The sequence below is a fragment of the Molossus molossus genome, unplaced genomic scaffold (genome assembly GCF_014108415.1).
Source record: "Molossus molossus isolate mMolMol1 unplaced genomic scaffold, mMolMol1.p scaffold_m16_p_2, whole genome shotgun sequence".
Lineage (NCBI taxonomy): Eukaryota > Metazoa > Chordata > Mammalia > Chiroptera > Molossidae > Molossus > Molossus molossus.
In genome coordinates, this window is record NW_023425355.1 from 136,890,477 (window position 1) to 136,908,419 (window position 17,943).

At 35.8% G+C, this 17,943-nt stretch overlaps 1 protein-coding gene across 1 annotated transcript in view; it reads right to left on the reverse strand.

Annotated features, from left to right (window-relative positions):
* Window positions 1-1,592: 1,592 nt before the first annotated feature.
* The window catches only part of LOC118635552, a 52,288-nt gene continuing 35,937 nt past the window's right edge, over window positions 1,593-17,943 (reverse strand). Inside the window, 5 exon segments of the mRNA XM_036270184.1 lie at window positions 1,593-1,636; window positions 2,476-2,595; window positions 5,968-6,087; window positions 10,133-10,252; window positions 13,319-13,450. Of these exon segments, the coding sequence (XP_036126077.1) occupies window positions 1,593-1,636; window positions 2,476-2,595; window positions 5,968-6,087; window positions 10,133-10,252; window positions 13,319-13,450 (536 nt within the window).

Sequence of the window (17,943 nt, forward strand, 5' to 3'; positions counted from 1 at the left end):
AGAAATAAAAATTGTGTGAAAAAGTGAAATGGATGAAATGAAGGAAGGTTAAAAACTATGAACAATTATGTTCAAATAAATTAATAAAAAAAATTATGAACAGATATTTGTAGCAGCTTTACTTTTAAGAGCCCAAAACAGGAAATCAAGAGGTTTTGAACAGGTGAACTGATAAAGGAACGATGGAACATCCATACCATGAAACACTACTCTGCAATAAAAAGGAAGGAATGAGTGTTATACATAAAACATGAGTGAGTCTCCAGGGAATTAGACTGAGGGAAAAAAGCCAATCTAAACCACCACAGGATTCTATTTATATAACAATGCTGAAGAGACAAATTATATTTCTGGAGAGCAGAGTTATTGTTATAAACAGAGACAAGACAGGGGATTCCAGGGGTAGGGGAGTGTCACCTGGAAGGAGATGGATGTACTTATAGAAGAGCACTATGAGGGGTAATGAGGGTGATAGACATGTTTGGGGACTTGCCTGTGGTAGAGAACATGTGATAAAATTGTATAGAACTAAACACACACATTAACAAATGTGAAACTAGGGACTTCTCAATGTTACCTGGATAGTGTCATGTCATTTATCTCAGTGCTGATAATTTTCTACCATTTTGCAAGTTCATACCATTGGGGAAATTTGGGGAGTGGGAAAACTGAATTTTTCTGTATCATTTACTACAACTATAGGTGCAGTTAAATATAGTGAAAATAAAAACATTAACTAGAAAAAGATACCACTACCTTTTCACTAAGGATGTTGAAAAATCTATTTTAAATATGCTACCTGTCATAAATATCATTTCAAACTCACCATAACTGGGATGAACACAGAAATATATTTAGGAAATATTTTAGTTACTGTTGTTTTCAAAGAGTAGTGGATCACTGTTGTCTCAGGGATCTTAGCCAAGCTGGTTTGAGCTTCTACCAACATTTCTATGAATAATATATTTTCAAGTATGGAAAGGCAAGAAATATCAAATATGAATCCCATACCATGAAAAACTATCCTTCAAAGACCATGCAGCTTTGTAACATCTGGGATGACCACAAAGGGCATTATGCTAAGTGAAATAAACCAAACAGAGAAAGACAAATATTGTATGGTATCACATATGTGGAATCTAAATATTGAAAAAGTCAAACTCATAGAAACACAGTGTAGAATGATGGCTGCCAGGGGCTTCAAAGTGAGAAAAATAGGGATAAATGGGTAAAAGTGTACGAACTACCAGATAAATCCTGAACTAAGACCTGAGGATGTAAAACATGGTGACTATAGTTGATAATACAGCATTGTATAATTGAAATTTCCTTATAGTATAACTTCAGAGCTCTCACCACAAAACGTAAAAAGGTAAACAAGGGCAATGACTGATGTGTTAGCTAACTCGATGGTGAGATTCCTTTTACAATGTATGTGTATATGAAATCATTACTTTGTCCACTTTAAATATATAACTATTTAATTGTCACTTATACCTCAATACAGCTGAAAAAATAATGAGCATCACACTCTTAAAAAAATAAAGGCAAAATATAGACATTCTACCATGAAAGAAAGCAAACAGAATATCTCATTTAGGCAGTTTACACTTGAGAGTGGCTAGCGGAATATCTCCTAACAGAAAAGGATGATAAAAGAAAAAAATCTTGGATTGTCAAAGAGGAAGAACAAACAAGAAAAGCAGGAGGACACAGAGGTCTACAAACTGACTCACTCATACATTGTTGGCAGCAAAGTAAAAAGGGACAGCCTCTCTGGAAAACCCTCACCAGTTTTCTAGGAGAAAATTTTATCCAAGAGAAATCAAAACTTATGTTTACACAAAAACCTGAACATGAACCTTCATTGCAATTTTACTTGTATAATGAACACTGGAAAGAATTCACATGTTCTTTAACAGTGAAACAATACACAAGCAGTAGTACATCCCTTCTATGGAGTAGTCCTCAACAATAAAAAGAAAGGAACTACTGATGCATGCCACAAGTCAGATGCATATCCAGGCACTTGTTCTGAGGAGGGTAAAAGGGCAAAGTGACACATCCATATGGGGATGGAAATGTGGAAATGTTCTGTGTATTGAATGTGTTGGTGGACATCAAATCTACTCATGTGATAAAATCAAACAGAACACATACATCCAAACTACTACAATTAAACTGTAGAAATCTCAATAAAATCTGTGGATTGCATGAATATCTATACCCTGGTTATTGTGTTGTCATATAATATTGCATGATGTTATAATTAGGGGCAACCAGGTAAACTGTACACAAGATCTCTCTGTATTGTTTCTTACAATGACATGAGCAGTTAAAATTTTCTCAAATTAAGACATTTAATTTTTCAATAATTAATTTTAATTAAGAAAAGCTACCACTAACTCACATTAAGGGTGTTAATGAATCTACATTAAACAGTATTATTTGTAATATGTATCATTTCAAACTCACCAACATCAGAAAGGATAAGGACATGTGGAATATCTTGAACAGCATTGTTATTTCCCAAGAATGGAGGGTTATTCCTCATCTGAGAATTCTCTTCATGGTTGGTTTGTGCATTTTCCATTTCTATAAAAAAAATTTTTCAAATGCTGTAAGAAAAGACTCCCAACCTCATATGCAATACCCAATTAAACTGCCTTCAGTAGTGAAGCCAAACTAAAGATATTTACAGAAAAAAGGGAAACTAAAAGTATTTGTCACTAACTGATTCATGATGAAAAATGGCTAAAGGAAGATGTTCAAACAGAAAAGATATAATAGAAAAAATTCTAGAGCTTCAAGAAGGCTAAAGAACTAAAGAAAAAGCAGAAGTATGGATGCAGAGGAACTGGTCAACTCTTACATTGCTGGTGGGAATAAAAATTGGTGCCTCCATATTAGAAAACAGTCAGTTTCTGATTAAAAAGCAAAAACAAAACAAACAAAAAAACCTAATGAAGCACTAAGGCAGGTATGGCTAGGTTGGTTGGAGTGTCATTCCGTGCAAGAAACGGTGGTGAGTTCAATTCTAATCAGGGCATATGACTTAGTTAAAGTTTCAATCTGCAGTTGGAAGTAACCGATCCATTTCTCTCTCTCTCTCTCTCTCTCTCTCTCTCTCTCTCTCTCTCTCTCCCTTTCTCCCCCCTCCCCCTCCCGCACTCAAATCAATAAAAATTAAAACAAAAACAAAACATTATGGATACAATCAACAAAGGTCCACAAAATGCATGCTTCAGCATTCATCACAAAGAGATAAAAACTGTGTGAAAGAGTGAAATGAATGGAATAAAGTTAAAAACTACGAACGAGTATTTGTAGCAGTTTTACCCCTAAGAGCACAAAACAGGAAATCAAGAGGTTTTGAATAGATGAACAGATATCTGAACGATGGAACATCTATACCATGAAATACTATTCTGCAATAAAAAAGAAGAATGATGATATACAGAAAACATGAGTGAGTCTCCAGGGAATTAGACTGAGGGAAAAAAGCCAGTCTAAACTGTAACAGGATTCCATTTATATAACAATGCTGAAGAGACAAATTATAGTTCTGGAGAGCACAATTGTTGTTACAAACAGATAGAGACAAGGGAGGGGTTTGGAGGGGTGGGGGAGTGTTACCTGGAGGGAGGTGGGTGTGCTTATGGAAGAGCAGTATGAGGTGTCATGGGGGTGATGAAACTGGGCATTTGCCTGTGGTAGGGAACATGTGATAAAACTGTATAGAACTAAACATACACATTAACAAATGTGATAGAGGGACATCTCAACAATACCTGGATGGCGTCATGTCATTTGTCTCAGTGTTGTTAATTATCTACTATTTGGCAGATTCATACAATTGAGAAAATTTGGGGAGTGGGAAAACAGAAATTTTTGTATCATTTATTACAACTATAGGTGCAACTAAATATACTGAAATGAAAAGCTTTTATTATAAAAATATACCACTATCTTTTCACTAATGATGTTGACAAATCTATTTTAATATGCTACCAATCATAAATATCATTTTAAATCCACCAAAACTGGGAAGAACAAAGAAACATACTAAGGAAATACTTTTGCTACTGTTGTTTTCAAAGAATAGTGAATCGTTTGTTGTCACAGGGCTCTCTCTGCCAAGCTGGCTTGAGCTTCTATCAACATTTCTAGAAATAATATATTTTCAAGTATGGAAAGGCAAGAATTCTCAAACATAACTTCCATACCGAGAAAAGCTATCCTTCAAAGACCAAGCAAATTTGTAACATCCGGGATGATCCCAAAGAGCATTATGCTAAGTGAAATAAACCAGACAGAAAGACAAATACTGTATGCCATCACATATGTGGATTCTAAATATTTAAAAAGTCAAACTCATAAAAACACAGTGCAGAATAGTGGCTACCAGGGGCTGTGAAGTGAGAAAAATAAGGAGGGACTGGTAAAAATGTACAAACTATCAGTTAAGACATGAACTAAGATCTGAGGGTGTATAACCTGGTGACTATAGTTGATAATGCATCATTGTATAATTGAAATTTGATTATAGTACTTTAGCATTTTCACCACAGAACATAAAAATTGTAAACAGGGGCCATGATGGATATGTTAACTTGATGGTAAGAATCCTTTCACAATGTATATGAAATAATAACTTTGTCCACTTCAAACGTATAACAGATTTATTTGTCAATTATACCTCAATACATCTGAAAAAATAAATGAGCATTCATACTCTTAAAAAAAGAATAAAGGTGAAATAAAGACATTCTTCCACAAAGGAAAGCTAAAAGTATATCTCCTTTAGGCAGTTTACACTTGAGAATGTCTAGAGGAATATCTCCTATCAGAAAAGAATGAAGAAAAGAAAAGATCTTAGATAATCAAAGAGGAAAAAGAGCAAGAAAAGCAGCAGGACATGGAGGTTGACAAACTGACTAATTCATACATCATTGGCAGCAGAGTAAAAAGGGACAGCCTCTCTGGAAAACTGTTGCCAGTTTTCTTTTTATATTTAATTAATTTATTTATTTTTGTTACAGATGTTTCTCCTTTTCCCCCCACTGATTGCCCCCTTCCCTCTCCCTCCCCGCCCTGTTCCCAGCTTTGTTGTCCATGTCCATTGTTCACGCATACATGCAAATAAGTTCTGTGGTTTATCTCTCCCCCACCACCCCCTCTTCTGGGGATTGTCAGTCTGTACCCCACTTCCACGTCTCTGGGACTACCCCATTCCTCAGACTGTTACGTTCATTATATTCCACAAATAAGTGAGATCATATGATACAAAAGAAAACATTTCTCTAAGAGAAATCAAAATTTATGTTTACACAAAAACCTGTACATGAATTGTCATCGCAATTTTACTTGTAATAATGAACACTGGGAAAAAATCCACATGTTCTTCAACAGTGAAACAACAGACAAATGGTGGTACATCCCCACCATGGAATAGTCCTCAACAATATAAAGAAAGGAACAATTGATGCATGCCACAAGTCAGATGCATATCTAGGCACTTATGCTGAGGTGGGTGTAGGTGGAAAAGGGCAGAGTCACACATCCTTATGGAAATGGAAATATTCTGAATATTAGTGTTGGTGGACATCAAACTTACTCATGTGACAAAACCAAACAAAACTAAATATATACACACAAATCACAACAACAAAATTCTGGAAATCTCAATAAAATTTGTGAATTGTATAAATGTCAATATCTTGGTTGTCATAATGTGCTATAATATTGCATGCTGTTATCACTGGGGGCAACCAGTTAAACTGTAGACAAGATCTCTCTGTATTGTTTCTTACAATGCATGTGCAGCTAAAATTTCCTCAAAATAAAGCTTTTAATTTTTAAATAATTAATTTTAATAAGAAAAAACTACCACTAACTCACATTAAGGGTGTTAATGAATCTACATTAAACAGTACTATTTGTAATATGTTATCATTTCAAACTCACTATCATCAGAAAGGATGAGGACATGTGAAACATCTTGACCACCACTGTTGTTTCCCAAGCATGGTGGGTTATTCCTCTGTTGAGAGTTCTCTTCATGGGTCATTTGTGCATTTTCCATTTCTATAAGGAAAACATTTTTCAAATGCTGTAAGGAAAGACTCCCAACCTCATATTCACTAAATAATGACACTACCTACAGAAGTGAAGCCAGAATAAAGATATTTACAGATAAAAGGAAACTAAAATTATTTGCCACTGATTCATGCTGGAAAATGGCTAAGAGAAAATGTTCAAGATATAACAGGAAAAAATCCTAGAGCATCAAGAGGGCCAAAGAACAAAGAAAGAGCAGCAGTATGGATGCAGAGAAACTGGTCAATTCTTACATTACTGGTAGTAATGGAAAGTAGTACTGCCACACTAGAAAACAGCTTGTCAGTTCCTGATCAAAAACTAATAAAGTGCCCTGGCCAGTTTGGCTCAGCGGTTAGAGCGTCGGCCTGCTGTCCAGAGAGCCCCAAGTTCGGTACCTGCTAAGGGCATGTACCTCAGTTGCAGTTTGTCCCCGGCCCTGGTTGGGTCCTGCGGGTGGCAACCACTCAGTGTGTCCCTTTCACATTGATGTTTCTCTCTCTCTTTCTCTCTCTCCCTCCCACTCTGAACAAAAAACAAAACAAAAAAATGTCCTCGGGTGAGGATAAAAAAAAAACTAAAAAAAAAAAACACACACTAATGAAGCACCATAGCTGATGTGGCTAGGTAGTTTGCACTGTCATCCCATTCAAGAAAGGGTGGCGGTTCAATTTCAGTCAGAGCATATGATCAAAGTAAAGGTTTCAATCCCTAGTCAGGAGGTATGCAGGAGGCAACCTGTCTATTTCTCTATCTCTCTTAAATCAATAAAAAGGGGGAAAAAAAAAAAAACACTAAAGATGCAAACACCAAAGGACCAGAAATCAACTGCTTTGGCATTCATCCCAAAGCAATAAAACCTGTGTGAAAGAATGAAATGAATGAAATGAAGCAAGATTAGAAACTATGAATGAGTATTTGTAGCAGCTTTACCCCTAAGAGCCCAAAACAAGAAATGGAGAGGTTTTGAAGAAGTGAACGGATAAATATAGCATGGAACATCCGTACCATGAAATACTACTCTGCAATAAAAAGAAGGAATGGGTGATATACAGAAAATATGAGTACCTAGCCCATGTGGCTCAGTGGTTCAGGGTTTACCCATGCACCAAGATTCCCAGTCAGGTCACATGCCCAGGTTGTGGGCCAAATCCCCAGTGGGAGACATGTAGGAGGCAGCCAATTGATGTTTTCTCTCATCGATGTTTCTATCTCTCTCTCCCTCTCTCTTCCTCTCTCTCTAAGATCAATAAAGAAAAAAGAAAACATGAGTGAGTCTCCAGGGAATTAGACTGAGGGAAAAAGGCCAAACTGCCATAGAATTCCATTTGTATGACAATGCTGAGGAGACAAATTACAGATCTGGAGAGCAGAGCTGCTGTTACAAACAGCTAGAGACCAGACAGGCCTTCGGAGGGGTGTGGGGAGTGTCACCTGGATGCAGTCAGGTGTGCTTATAGAAGAGCAGTATGAGGAGTCATGGAGATGATGCAACTGTATGGGGGACTGCCTATGGTAGAGAACATGTGATAAAATTGTATAAAACTAAACACACACATTAACAAATGTGAAACTAGCGACATCTCAATAATACCTGGATGGTGTCATGTCATTTATCTCAGTGCTGATAATTTTCTACCATTTTCCAAGTTCGTACAATTGTGGAAATTTGGGGAATGGGAAAACAGAATTGTTCTGTATCATTTATTACAACTATAAGTGCTGCTAAGTATAGTAAAAATAAAAACCTTCATTTGAAATAGCTACCACTACCTTTTCACTAAAGATGTTGAAAAATCTATTTTAAATATGCTACCTGTCATAAATATTATTTGAAACCCACTAAAACTGGTACAAACATAGAAACATATTTAGGAACTATTTTGGCTACTGGTGTTTTCAAAGAATAGTGGATCATTTGTTGTCTCAGGGCTCTTTGCCAAGCTTTTTTGAGCTTCTACCAACATTTCTATAAATAATGTATTTTCAAGTATGGAAAGGCAAGAAATCTCAACCAGGAATTCCATAGTGCACAAAACTGTCCTTCAAAGGCCAAGCCGATCTGTGACATCCAGGATGATCCTGAATGGTATTATGCTAAGTGAAATAAGCCAAACAGAGAAAGACAAATACTGTATGTGATCATATATATGGAATCTAAATATTGAAAAAGTCAAACTCAAAAGGTGTAGATGGTGGCTGCCAGGAACTGTGAAGTGAGATAAACAGGGAAGGGTTGTTGCCCTGGCCAGTTTGGCTCAGCGGTTAAAGCGTCCGCCTGCGGTCCAGAGAGGCCCGGGTTCGTTTCCCGCTAAGGGCACATACCTCGGTTGCAGTTTGTCCCCAGCCCTGGGTGGTCGTGCGGGTGGCAACCATTCGATGTGTCCCTTTCACGTCGATGTTTCTTTCTCTCTTTCTCTCCTCTCCTCACTCTATCTAAGCAAAAAATGGAAAAAATGTCCTCGGGCGAGGATAAAAAATAAATAAATAAATGAATAAATAAATAAATAGATAAATAAACAAACAGGGAAGGGTTGCTAAAAGTGTACAAATTATCACTTAAAAAATGAACTAAGGTCTGAGGATGTACAACATAGTGAGTATAGTTGATAATTCAGCATTATATAATTGAAATTTCATTGTAGTACAACTTCAGCGTTCTCACCACAAAACATAAAAAGGTAAACAAGGGCATTGATTGAAGTGTTAATTAACTCAATGGTGAGATTCCTTTTACAATGCATATGTATATGAAATCATCACTTTGTCCACTTTAAATATATAACAGTTTAACTGTCACTTACACCTCAATACCGCTGAAAAAATAAATGAACGTCCATACCCTTAAAAAAAAAATACAGGTGAAATAAAGACATTCTACCATGAAGAAAAGCTAAAAGTATATCTCATCTAGACAGTTTACACTTGATAATGGCTACAGGAATATCTCCTATCAGAAAAGAATGATAAAAGAGAAAAACCTTGGAGCATCGAAGAGGAAGAAAGAACAAGAAAAGCAGCAGGACATGGAGGTCTACAAACTCGCTCACTCATATATTGCTGACAGCAAAGCAAAAAGGGACAGCTTCCCTGGAAAACTCTTGCCAGTTTTCTAAGAGAAAAAAAATTATCTAAGAGAAATCAAAACTTATATTTACTCAAAAACCTGTACATGAACCTTCATTGCAATTTTACTTGTATAATGAACACTAGAAAAAATTCACATGTTCTTCAACAGTGAACAATACAGCCTTGGCCGGTTTGGCTCAGCGGTTAGAGCGTCGGCCTGCGGTCCGGAGAGACCCGGGTTCGGTTCCCGCTAGGGGTACGTACTTCGGTTGCAGTTTGTCCCCGGCCCTGGTTGGTCGTGCGGTTGGCAGCCACTCGATGTGTCCCTTCACATCGATGTTTCTCTCTCTCTCTCTCTTCCTCTCTCTCCCTCCCACTCTCTATCTGTACAAAAAAACAAAACAAAACAGAAAAATACACACACTGTGGTACATCCCTACCACGGAAAAGTTCTCAACAATAAAAATAAAGGAACTACTGATGCATGCCACAAGTCAGATGCATATCCAGGCACTTATCCTGAAGTGGGTATAGTTATAAAAGGGCAGAGTGACACATCTGTATAGGGATGGAAATGTTCTGTATATTGAATGTATTGGTGGACATCAAACCTACTCATGTGACAAAATCAAACAGAACTAAACACATACACATATATCACTACAATTAATCTGGAGAAACCTCAACAAAATTTGTAGATTACAACAATGTCAATAACCTGGTTCTGGTATTATGCTATAATATTGTGTGATTTCATCACTGGGAGCAACTGGGTGAACTGTACACAGATCTTTCTGTACTGTTTCTTACAATGGCATGTGCAGCTAAAATTTCCTCAAAATATAACTTGCAATTTTGAAATAATTAATATTAATTCATTTTAATTAGGAAAAGCTACCACTAACTCACATTAAGAGTGTTAATTAAACAGAATTATTTGTAATATGCATCATTTCAAACTCACCAACATCAGAAAGGATAACAACATGTGAAACATCTTCACCACCGTTGTTATTTCCCATGAATAGAGGGTTATTCCTCATCTGATAGTTCTCTTCGAGATTGGTTTGTGCATTTTCCATTTCTATAAGGAAAACATTTTTCAAATGCTGTAAGAAAAGTCTCCCAACCTCATATTCTATAACCCATGTCACTACCTCCAGTAATGAAGCCAAAATAAAGATATTTATACATAAAAGAAAAGTGCAAGTATTTATCACCAACTGAATCTTGCTGAAATATGGCTAAAGGAAAATATTCAAACAGAAAAGATATAATAGAAAAAATTCTGGAGCATCAGGAAGGCCAAAGAACAAAGGAAATAGCAGTAATATGGACACAGAGAAACTGATGCACTCATATGCTGTGGTACCGACACACTGGAGAAGAGTTTGTCAGTTTCAGATAAAAAACTATGAATGTACCCTGGCTGGTGTGGCTTGGTTGGTTGGAGTGTCCTCCCATGCAAGAAAGGGGTATGGGCTTGATTCTAGTCAGGGTATATGTCCACACTGTGTATTCGATTCACAGTAGGGATGCATGTGGGAGGCAACAGGTCTATGTTTCTCTCTCATCTTTCTCTCTCTCCCCCTCCCTCCCTCTCCCTCTCTCTCTCTCATTTTCTTTTTCTCAAATCAGAAAGGAAAAAAAAACACTGACTCAATCACCAAAGGAGCAGAAATTGCATGCTTAGGCATTCATCCCAAAGAAATAAAACCTGTGTGAAAGAATGTGTGAAGTAAAGTTAAAAACTATTAACAAATATTTGTAGCAGATTTACCCCTAAGAGCCCAAAACAAGAAATCAAGAGGTTTTGAACAGGTGAAGAAATAAATGAATGATGGAACATCCATACCATGGAATACTATTCTGCAGTAAACAAAAGGAACAAGTGATATACAAAAAAAACATGAGTGAGTCTCCAGGGAATTAGACAGATGGAAGAAGCTAATCTCAACTACCACAGGATTCCATTTATGTAACAATGCTTAAGAGACAAATTCTAGATCTGGAGACCAGATTTGTTGTTACCAACAGCAAGAGACCGGGCAGGGGTTTGGAGTGTATAGAGGATTGTCACACAGTGAAAGGTGAGTAGGCATATACAAGAGCAATATGAGGGGTCATGGTGGTGATGAAACTGTTTGGGGGCTTGCCTGTGTTAGAGAACATGTGATAAAATTGTATAGAAATAAACACACACATTACCACAAGTGAAATTAGGGACATTTCAATATAACCTGGATGGTGTCATGACATTTATCTTAGTGGTGAAAATTTTCTACCATTTTTCAAGTTCTTACCATTGGAGAAATTTGCAGAGTGGGAACACAGAATTTTTCTGTATTATTTATTAAAACTGCAGATGCAGCAAAATATAGTTGAAAATAAAAACTTTACTTAGAAAAAAATACCATTACCTTTTAACTAGGGATGTTGATAAGTCTATATTAAGTATGCTACCTGTCAAAAATATCATTTAAAACCAACAAAAATGGGGCAAAGACAGCAACATACTGAGGCTATGTTTTGGCTACTTTTGTTTTCCAAGAATAGTGGATCATTTGTTTTCTCAGAGTCTTTGCCAAGGTGGTTTGATCTCCTACCAACATTTCTATAAATAATATATTTCAAACATGGAAAGACATAAAATCTCAACCATGAATTCCATACCATGCAAAACTATCCTTCAAAGACCAAGTAGATTTGTGACATCATGGATGGTCCTAGAGGGAGTTATGCTAAGTGAAATAAGCAATCCAGAGAAAGACAAATACTCTATAGTATCACATATGTGGTATCAAAACATAAAAAGTCAAACTCAGAGAAGCACAGTGTAGAATGGAGGCTGCCACAGGACTATTAAGTGAGAAAAATAGAGACAGGCTGGTAAAAGGGTATAAACTACAGTTAAAAAGTAAACTAACATGTATAGCATGGTGACTATAGTTGATATAGCACTATATAACTGAAATTTTCATAGGATACAACTTCAGCGTTCTCACCAAAAAACATAAAAAGGTAAACAGGGGTAATGATGGATGTGTCAATTAACTCAATGGTGAGAACCCCTTCATAATGTATGTGCATATCAAGTCATCACATTGTACACTTCAAATATATAACAATTTTATTTTTCAATTATACATCAATAAAGCTAAAAATAAATGGTGCTCATACTCTTAAAAAAAAAAACAGTAAAGGCAAAATAAAGACTTTCTCTCATGAAGAAGAGATAAAATTTTATCTTATGAGGCAGTTTACACCTGAAAATGTCTAGAAGAGTATCTCCTATCAGAAAAGAATAATGAAAGAAAAAATCTTGGGGCATCAAAGAGGAGAAAAGAACAAGGAAAGCAGCAGGACATGGAGGTCTAGAAACTGGCTCACTCATATATCGCTGGAAGGAAAGTAAATAGGTACAGCCCCTCTGGATAATGTTTGCAGTTTCTTGTAACACTAAACATGCTATTACCATACAACCAAGCATCTGTATCTTTAGGTATTTACCTAAGAGAAATCAAAACTTATATTTACATAAAAACCTTTCATGAACTGTCATCACAATTTTACTTATAATACTGAACACTGGAAAAAATCCAAATGTTCTTCAACAGTCAACAGATACACAAACAGTGGTACATCCATACCATGGAACAGTTCTCTATAATATAAAAGAAGGAACTCTGATTAATGCCACAAGTCAGATGAATATCCAGGGATTTATTCTGAGGTGGGTGTAGTTTTAAAAGGGCAAAGTGAAACATCCGTATGGGGATGGAAATGTTCTATCTTGACCGTGCTGGTGGAAATCAAACCTCCTCATGTGACAAAATCTAATAGAACTAAACACATACACACAAATCACTACAATTAAACTGGAGAAATCTCAGTGAAATCTGTGGATTGTATCAATATAAATATCTCGGTTGTGATATTCTATTATAGTTTTGTAAGGTGTTGTTCCATGAAAGAAGTAAAGCATAAATGGTTTCTGATTACTTCTCACAACTTCATGTGCAACCTGCATTACCAGAAAATTGAAAGTTGAATTTAACAACAGCTAACACTGGCTCACATTAATTGTATTGATGGATCTAAATCAAGCAGCGCTATTTGTAATATGCATTATTTGTAATATGCAACTCACCAAATGGAGGCTGGATTGTGAAAGTTGAAGAGGGAGTACCAAGGTCACTGTCATTTCCCAATGAACCTGGGTAAATTTCCAATTTGGTTTCCTCATTTTCTGGCACTTCAATGAATATGTAGTGTTCACCTTCTGAAAGAAAAGAACTCTCAACCATGAATTCTATGTGAAGCCAAACTATCCTCCAAGGTAATGGGTGAATTAAAGACAAATTGAAACAAAGGAAAACTGACTCTGTCCTCAGCTGACTTACCTATACAGAAAGGCTAAACAAAAACTTCAAACAGAAAGGATTTGATGAAAGAAGGGAATCTGGAACATCGGGAAGGAAGAAAGAACAATGGGAAGAACAGAAATATGGATTTGGAGAAACTAGATTACTCATACATTTCTGGTTAGAATGAAAAATTACACAGTCTCTCTGGAAAACTGTTTAGCAGTCTCTTATAAAAAACTAGCATGCTATTATCGTAAGATTCATCAATTGCAATCCTGGGATTCAAGACAGAGAAATTAAAACTTATATTTATACAAAAACTAGTACATGGATGTTCACAGAAGCTCTACTTCTAATACTAAAATCTGGAGTGGAATAAAGTAATGTCCTTCAGTGGGTGAATCATTGAAAACCACTATTGCAGTGAAGATATGGAAAATTATTAATCAATAAAAGGAAGGATGTACTGAAACATGCAACAATCTGGATGAAACTTCAGAGAATGGTGCTGAGTGAAAAAAAAAGAATCTTCAAAGTTTATGTACTCTAAGATTCCCTTTATATAACATGCTTGAACATGTGTGCATTGTATCAATGTCAATACCCTGGTTGTAATATTTTACTATAGATGTTATCATTGGGAGAAGTATACAAGAGTCTCTTTATAAATTTCTTACAAATACATATGAATTCTATCTTATTTCAAAAATAAATGTTTAATTTAAAAAATGAACTACCACTAACTTAAATTAAGGATGCATCCAGATTAAACAGTGCTACTTGTAATATTTATCATTTGAAACTCACCAGGTGGGAGGCAGATAAATGAAGGGGAAGAACATTGGCCACTGTTATTTCTTGATATAGTTGGGCAGTTCATTGCCTTGGGGTTGTTTTTCTGGCTGTTTTCTGCTATTTTTCCCATCTCTACAGGAAGAACATTTTTCAACTGCTTAAGAAAAGAACTCTCACCCATTAATTCTATATGTAGTACAACTATCCTTCATTAATGTATGGGAAGTAAAGACAATTCATAGGAAGGAAAACTAAAAGAACTTGTCCATGCAGGCTTACCTTTAAAGAAAAGTTAAAGGACAATCTTCAAAAGGAAAGGGTATACTGAAAGAATGGATCAAGAAGAAAGAAAGAACAATGGACAGAGAAGAAATATGCATGCAGAGAAATTGTATCCTCTATATTACGAGTGGAAGGTAAAATGGTACAACTCCTCTTAAAAAAAAAATTAGCAGTTTCTTATAAGATTAACCTAAACATAAAATTACCATATGACCCCAAACTGCCCTTTTAGGCATTTATCTCAAAGAAATATAAACTTAATGCTTACACACAGAAAACAGTACATGACTGTTCATAGAACTTAACTTGTAATAGCCAAAAGCTGGAAATATCTCAGATGTCCTTCAATGAGTGAACAGATAAAACAAACAGCTATACATCTACATCATAGAATAGTACTCAATAATAAAAAGGAAGAAACTATTGATACATGCAACATTTGGTATGAATCTCCAAGCAATTATGTTTAGTTAAAAAAAAAAAAGCCATGCCCAAAAGGTTATATAGTATTTTATTCCATTTAAATAACAATATTCAAGTGACAAAATTATAGAAAGGGAGTTCCATTCACACTTGCCAGGGGTTTAGATAAGGCAGGGGTGAAGGGAAGGGTGACTAGAGGGAGGTGGTTGTGGTTATGAAAGGAAAATATGAAGGGTCCTTGTGGAAGTGTTCTGTGTCATGACTGTGGTGGACAGATACACTGACTCATGGAATAAAACTGCATAAAACTAAATACACACATACATACACAAATGTGTATTTAATCAATATCAGTGTTCTGGTTGTGATATTTTACTGTAGTTTTGTAACATACTATCAATGGAAGAAATGGTAAAGCATAAATGGGATCTCTGTGTAATTTTTATAACTAGACATGAATTTAAAATTATCTAAAACTTTAAAATTTAATTTAAAAAGACCTACCACTGACTTACATTAAGGATTTTGGTAAATCTAGATTAAACAGTGCCACTTGTAATATCATTGTATATCATTGCAAACTCATCAAAATTGGGAAGGTGAAGAGGCAGTATTTTGGCCACTGTCATTTTCCAATAAAGTTGTATAATACACTGACTCAGTGTTACTTTTAAGGCTGGTTTCTGCTTTTCCTGGCATTTTTATAAATAAAATCATTTTCAAAGGCTGTAGTACAAGAATTCTCATCCACAAATTCTATATTGGGTGAGATTATCCTTCAATAAAGAAGGGGAAATAAAGATATTCTCACACAAAGGAAAACTAACAGATTTTGTCCCCAGAAGACTTACTTTTTAAAAAAGTTAAAGGAAATCTTCTATCAGTAAGAATATGATGAAAGAAAGAATCAAAAAGTAATAGAAGAAAGAAAGAACAACCAAAAAAGCAGAAATATGTATATAGATAAAGTGGACCACTCAGCAATAAAAAGGAAGGAACCAGTGATACACACAACTTGGTTTAATCTCCAAGGACTTAAACTGAGTGAAAAAAAAGCCAGTATCAAAAGGTTACATACTATATTATACATCCAACTATACAGAGGAGAGCAAAAGTAGGCTTATAGTTATTCATATGGAAAAGAACACAATAATTAATAAATAATAATACAAACATAAACTCTGTTTCACATACTCACAACTGTTAGCCTACTTTTGCCCACCCCTGTAAAACAATTTTGAAGGGACAAAGTTCTAGAGATCTAGAATAGATCAGTGGTTGCCATGAATTAGGGCTTGGAGAATGAGAAGGGCAAGGTGACGGGTACGGTTATAAAGGGGTAACACAAGTGATCCTTGTGGTGATGAAATGTTTGGTGCCTTCACTATGGTGGTAGACATACAAAGCTTTTCACATGATAAAAGTGCATAGGATGGTCATATCAAGAGTTTCCCAGACAAGAAAAAGCTAAAGAAATTCATCACTACCAAACCATTATTATTATGAAATGTTGAAGGGTCTTCTTGAAGGCGAAGAAGAAAAAAAAGTTGAACAATAAAATGGCAATTAATACATATCTATCAACAATTGAATCTACAAACAAAATGAGCAAACAGAACAGAAACAGACTCATAAATACAGAGAACTTTTTGTTGCTTGTCAGATGGGTTGGGGCTGGGGGATGGGTGAAAACAATGAAGAAATTAAGAAATACACATCGGTTGTTAGACTGATGAACCTCAAAGGGAAGAGGGAGGGTGGGATGAGATAAACCAAAGAACTAGCCTGTCCATATATGCATAAACAATGGACACCGACAATAGCGTAGGGAAGGCAGGAGGGGGCGGGAATGGGGAGGAGGGGGGTCAATGGGGAAAAAAGGGAGAAACATCTGTAATACATTCAACAATAAAGATGAGTTTAAAAAAAAAAAAAAAAGTGCGTAGGAGAAGCCTGGGCAGATGAGAGAAACACAAATGAATACAAGTCAAACTGAATAAGATCCATGCATTATATCAACATCAATATCTTGGTTGTAATATTTTAGTGTAGTTTTATAAGATGTTACCATTGAAGAAAATTGGGTAAAGGGTGTCACTCTGTATTATTTCTTACAACTACATGTGAATCTAAAATTATCTCAATATAAAACTTTTAAGTGAATAAAAGAGCTATCACTAGCCTGCATTAAGAGTGCTTTTTAAATCTAGATTGAAGGATGCTATTTATAATATGTGCCATTTCAAACTCACCAATATTAGGAGGGATGCAGACAGATAAAGAGGCAGTGTCTGGGCCCATGCTATGATTTCCCATCATCTCACGGGTGTTTGCCAGACTGGGTTCTCCTGCTGCAGGTACTACTGGAGAAGCCTGGGAAGGTGAGATAACACTGTTGGTACTTTCAGCACCTTTGCTACAAAAGCAGAGTAAGAGAGTAAAACCAGGAAATGGGATGTCTGCTGTGTAATGCTGCTGTAATGAATATGAAAAGACAATTTTGGGAAGTGGTAGACTCTACCCTGAGAACCAGTTACTACAGATCAGAGAGTGCTACTCACTGAAGGGATGTTCCTACAGGGTTAGCCCTGGCATGGCTTTCCTGCATTTCCACTGGTAAAGATAGGCTACAATCTCTCTGTCCAGGGTAAGAGAACAGAATGAGTTAAGCTCTTTTCTTTGGTTCCTGGACTTGAATTTTCTCCATGAGGTATACATTCAAAATTTTTTTTGTATAAATCCAGATGTGAGTAAAAATAAGAATAAATAAGTTGGTAAAAGCATTAATATCTATTTTCCTTGAATGCTGAATGTTTATTATATGGATTTTATTTCTATTCGACCCTACATTTTAATTGTTGTATACATTACGATTAGAAACATAAAAGTGTTCAGTATGGCTCTGGCA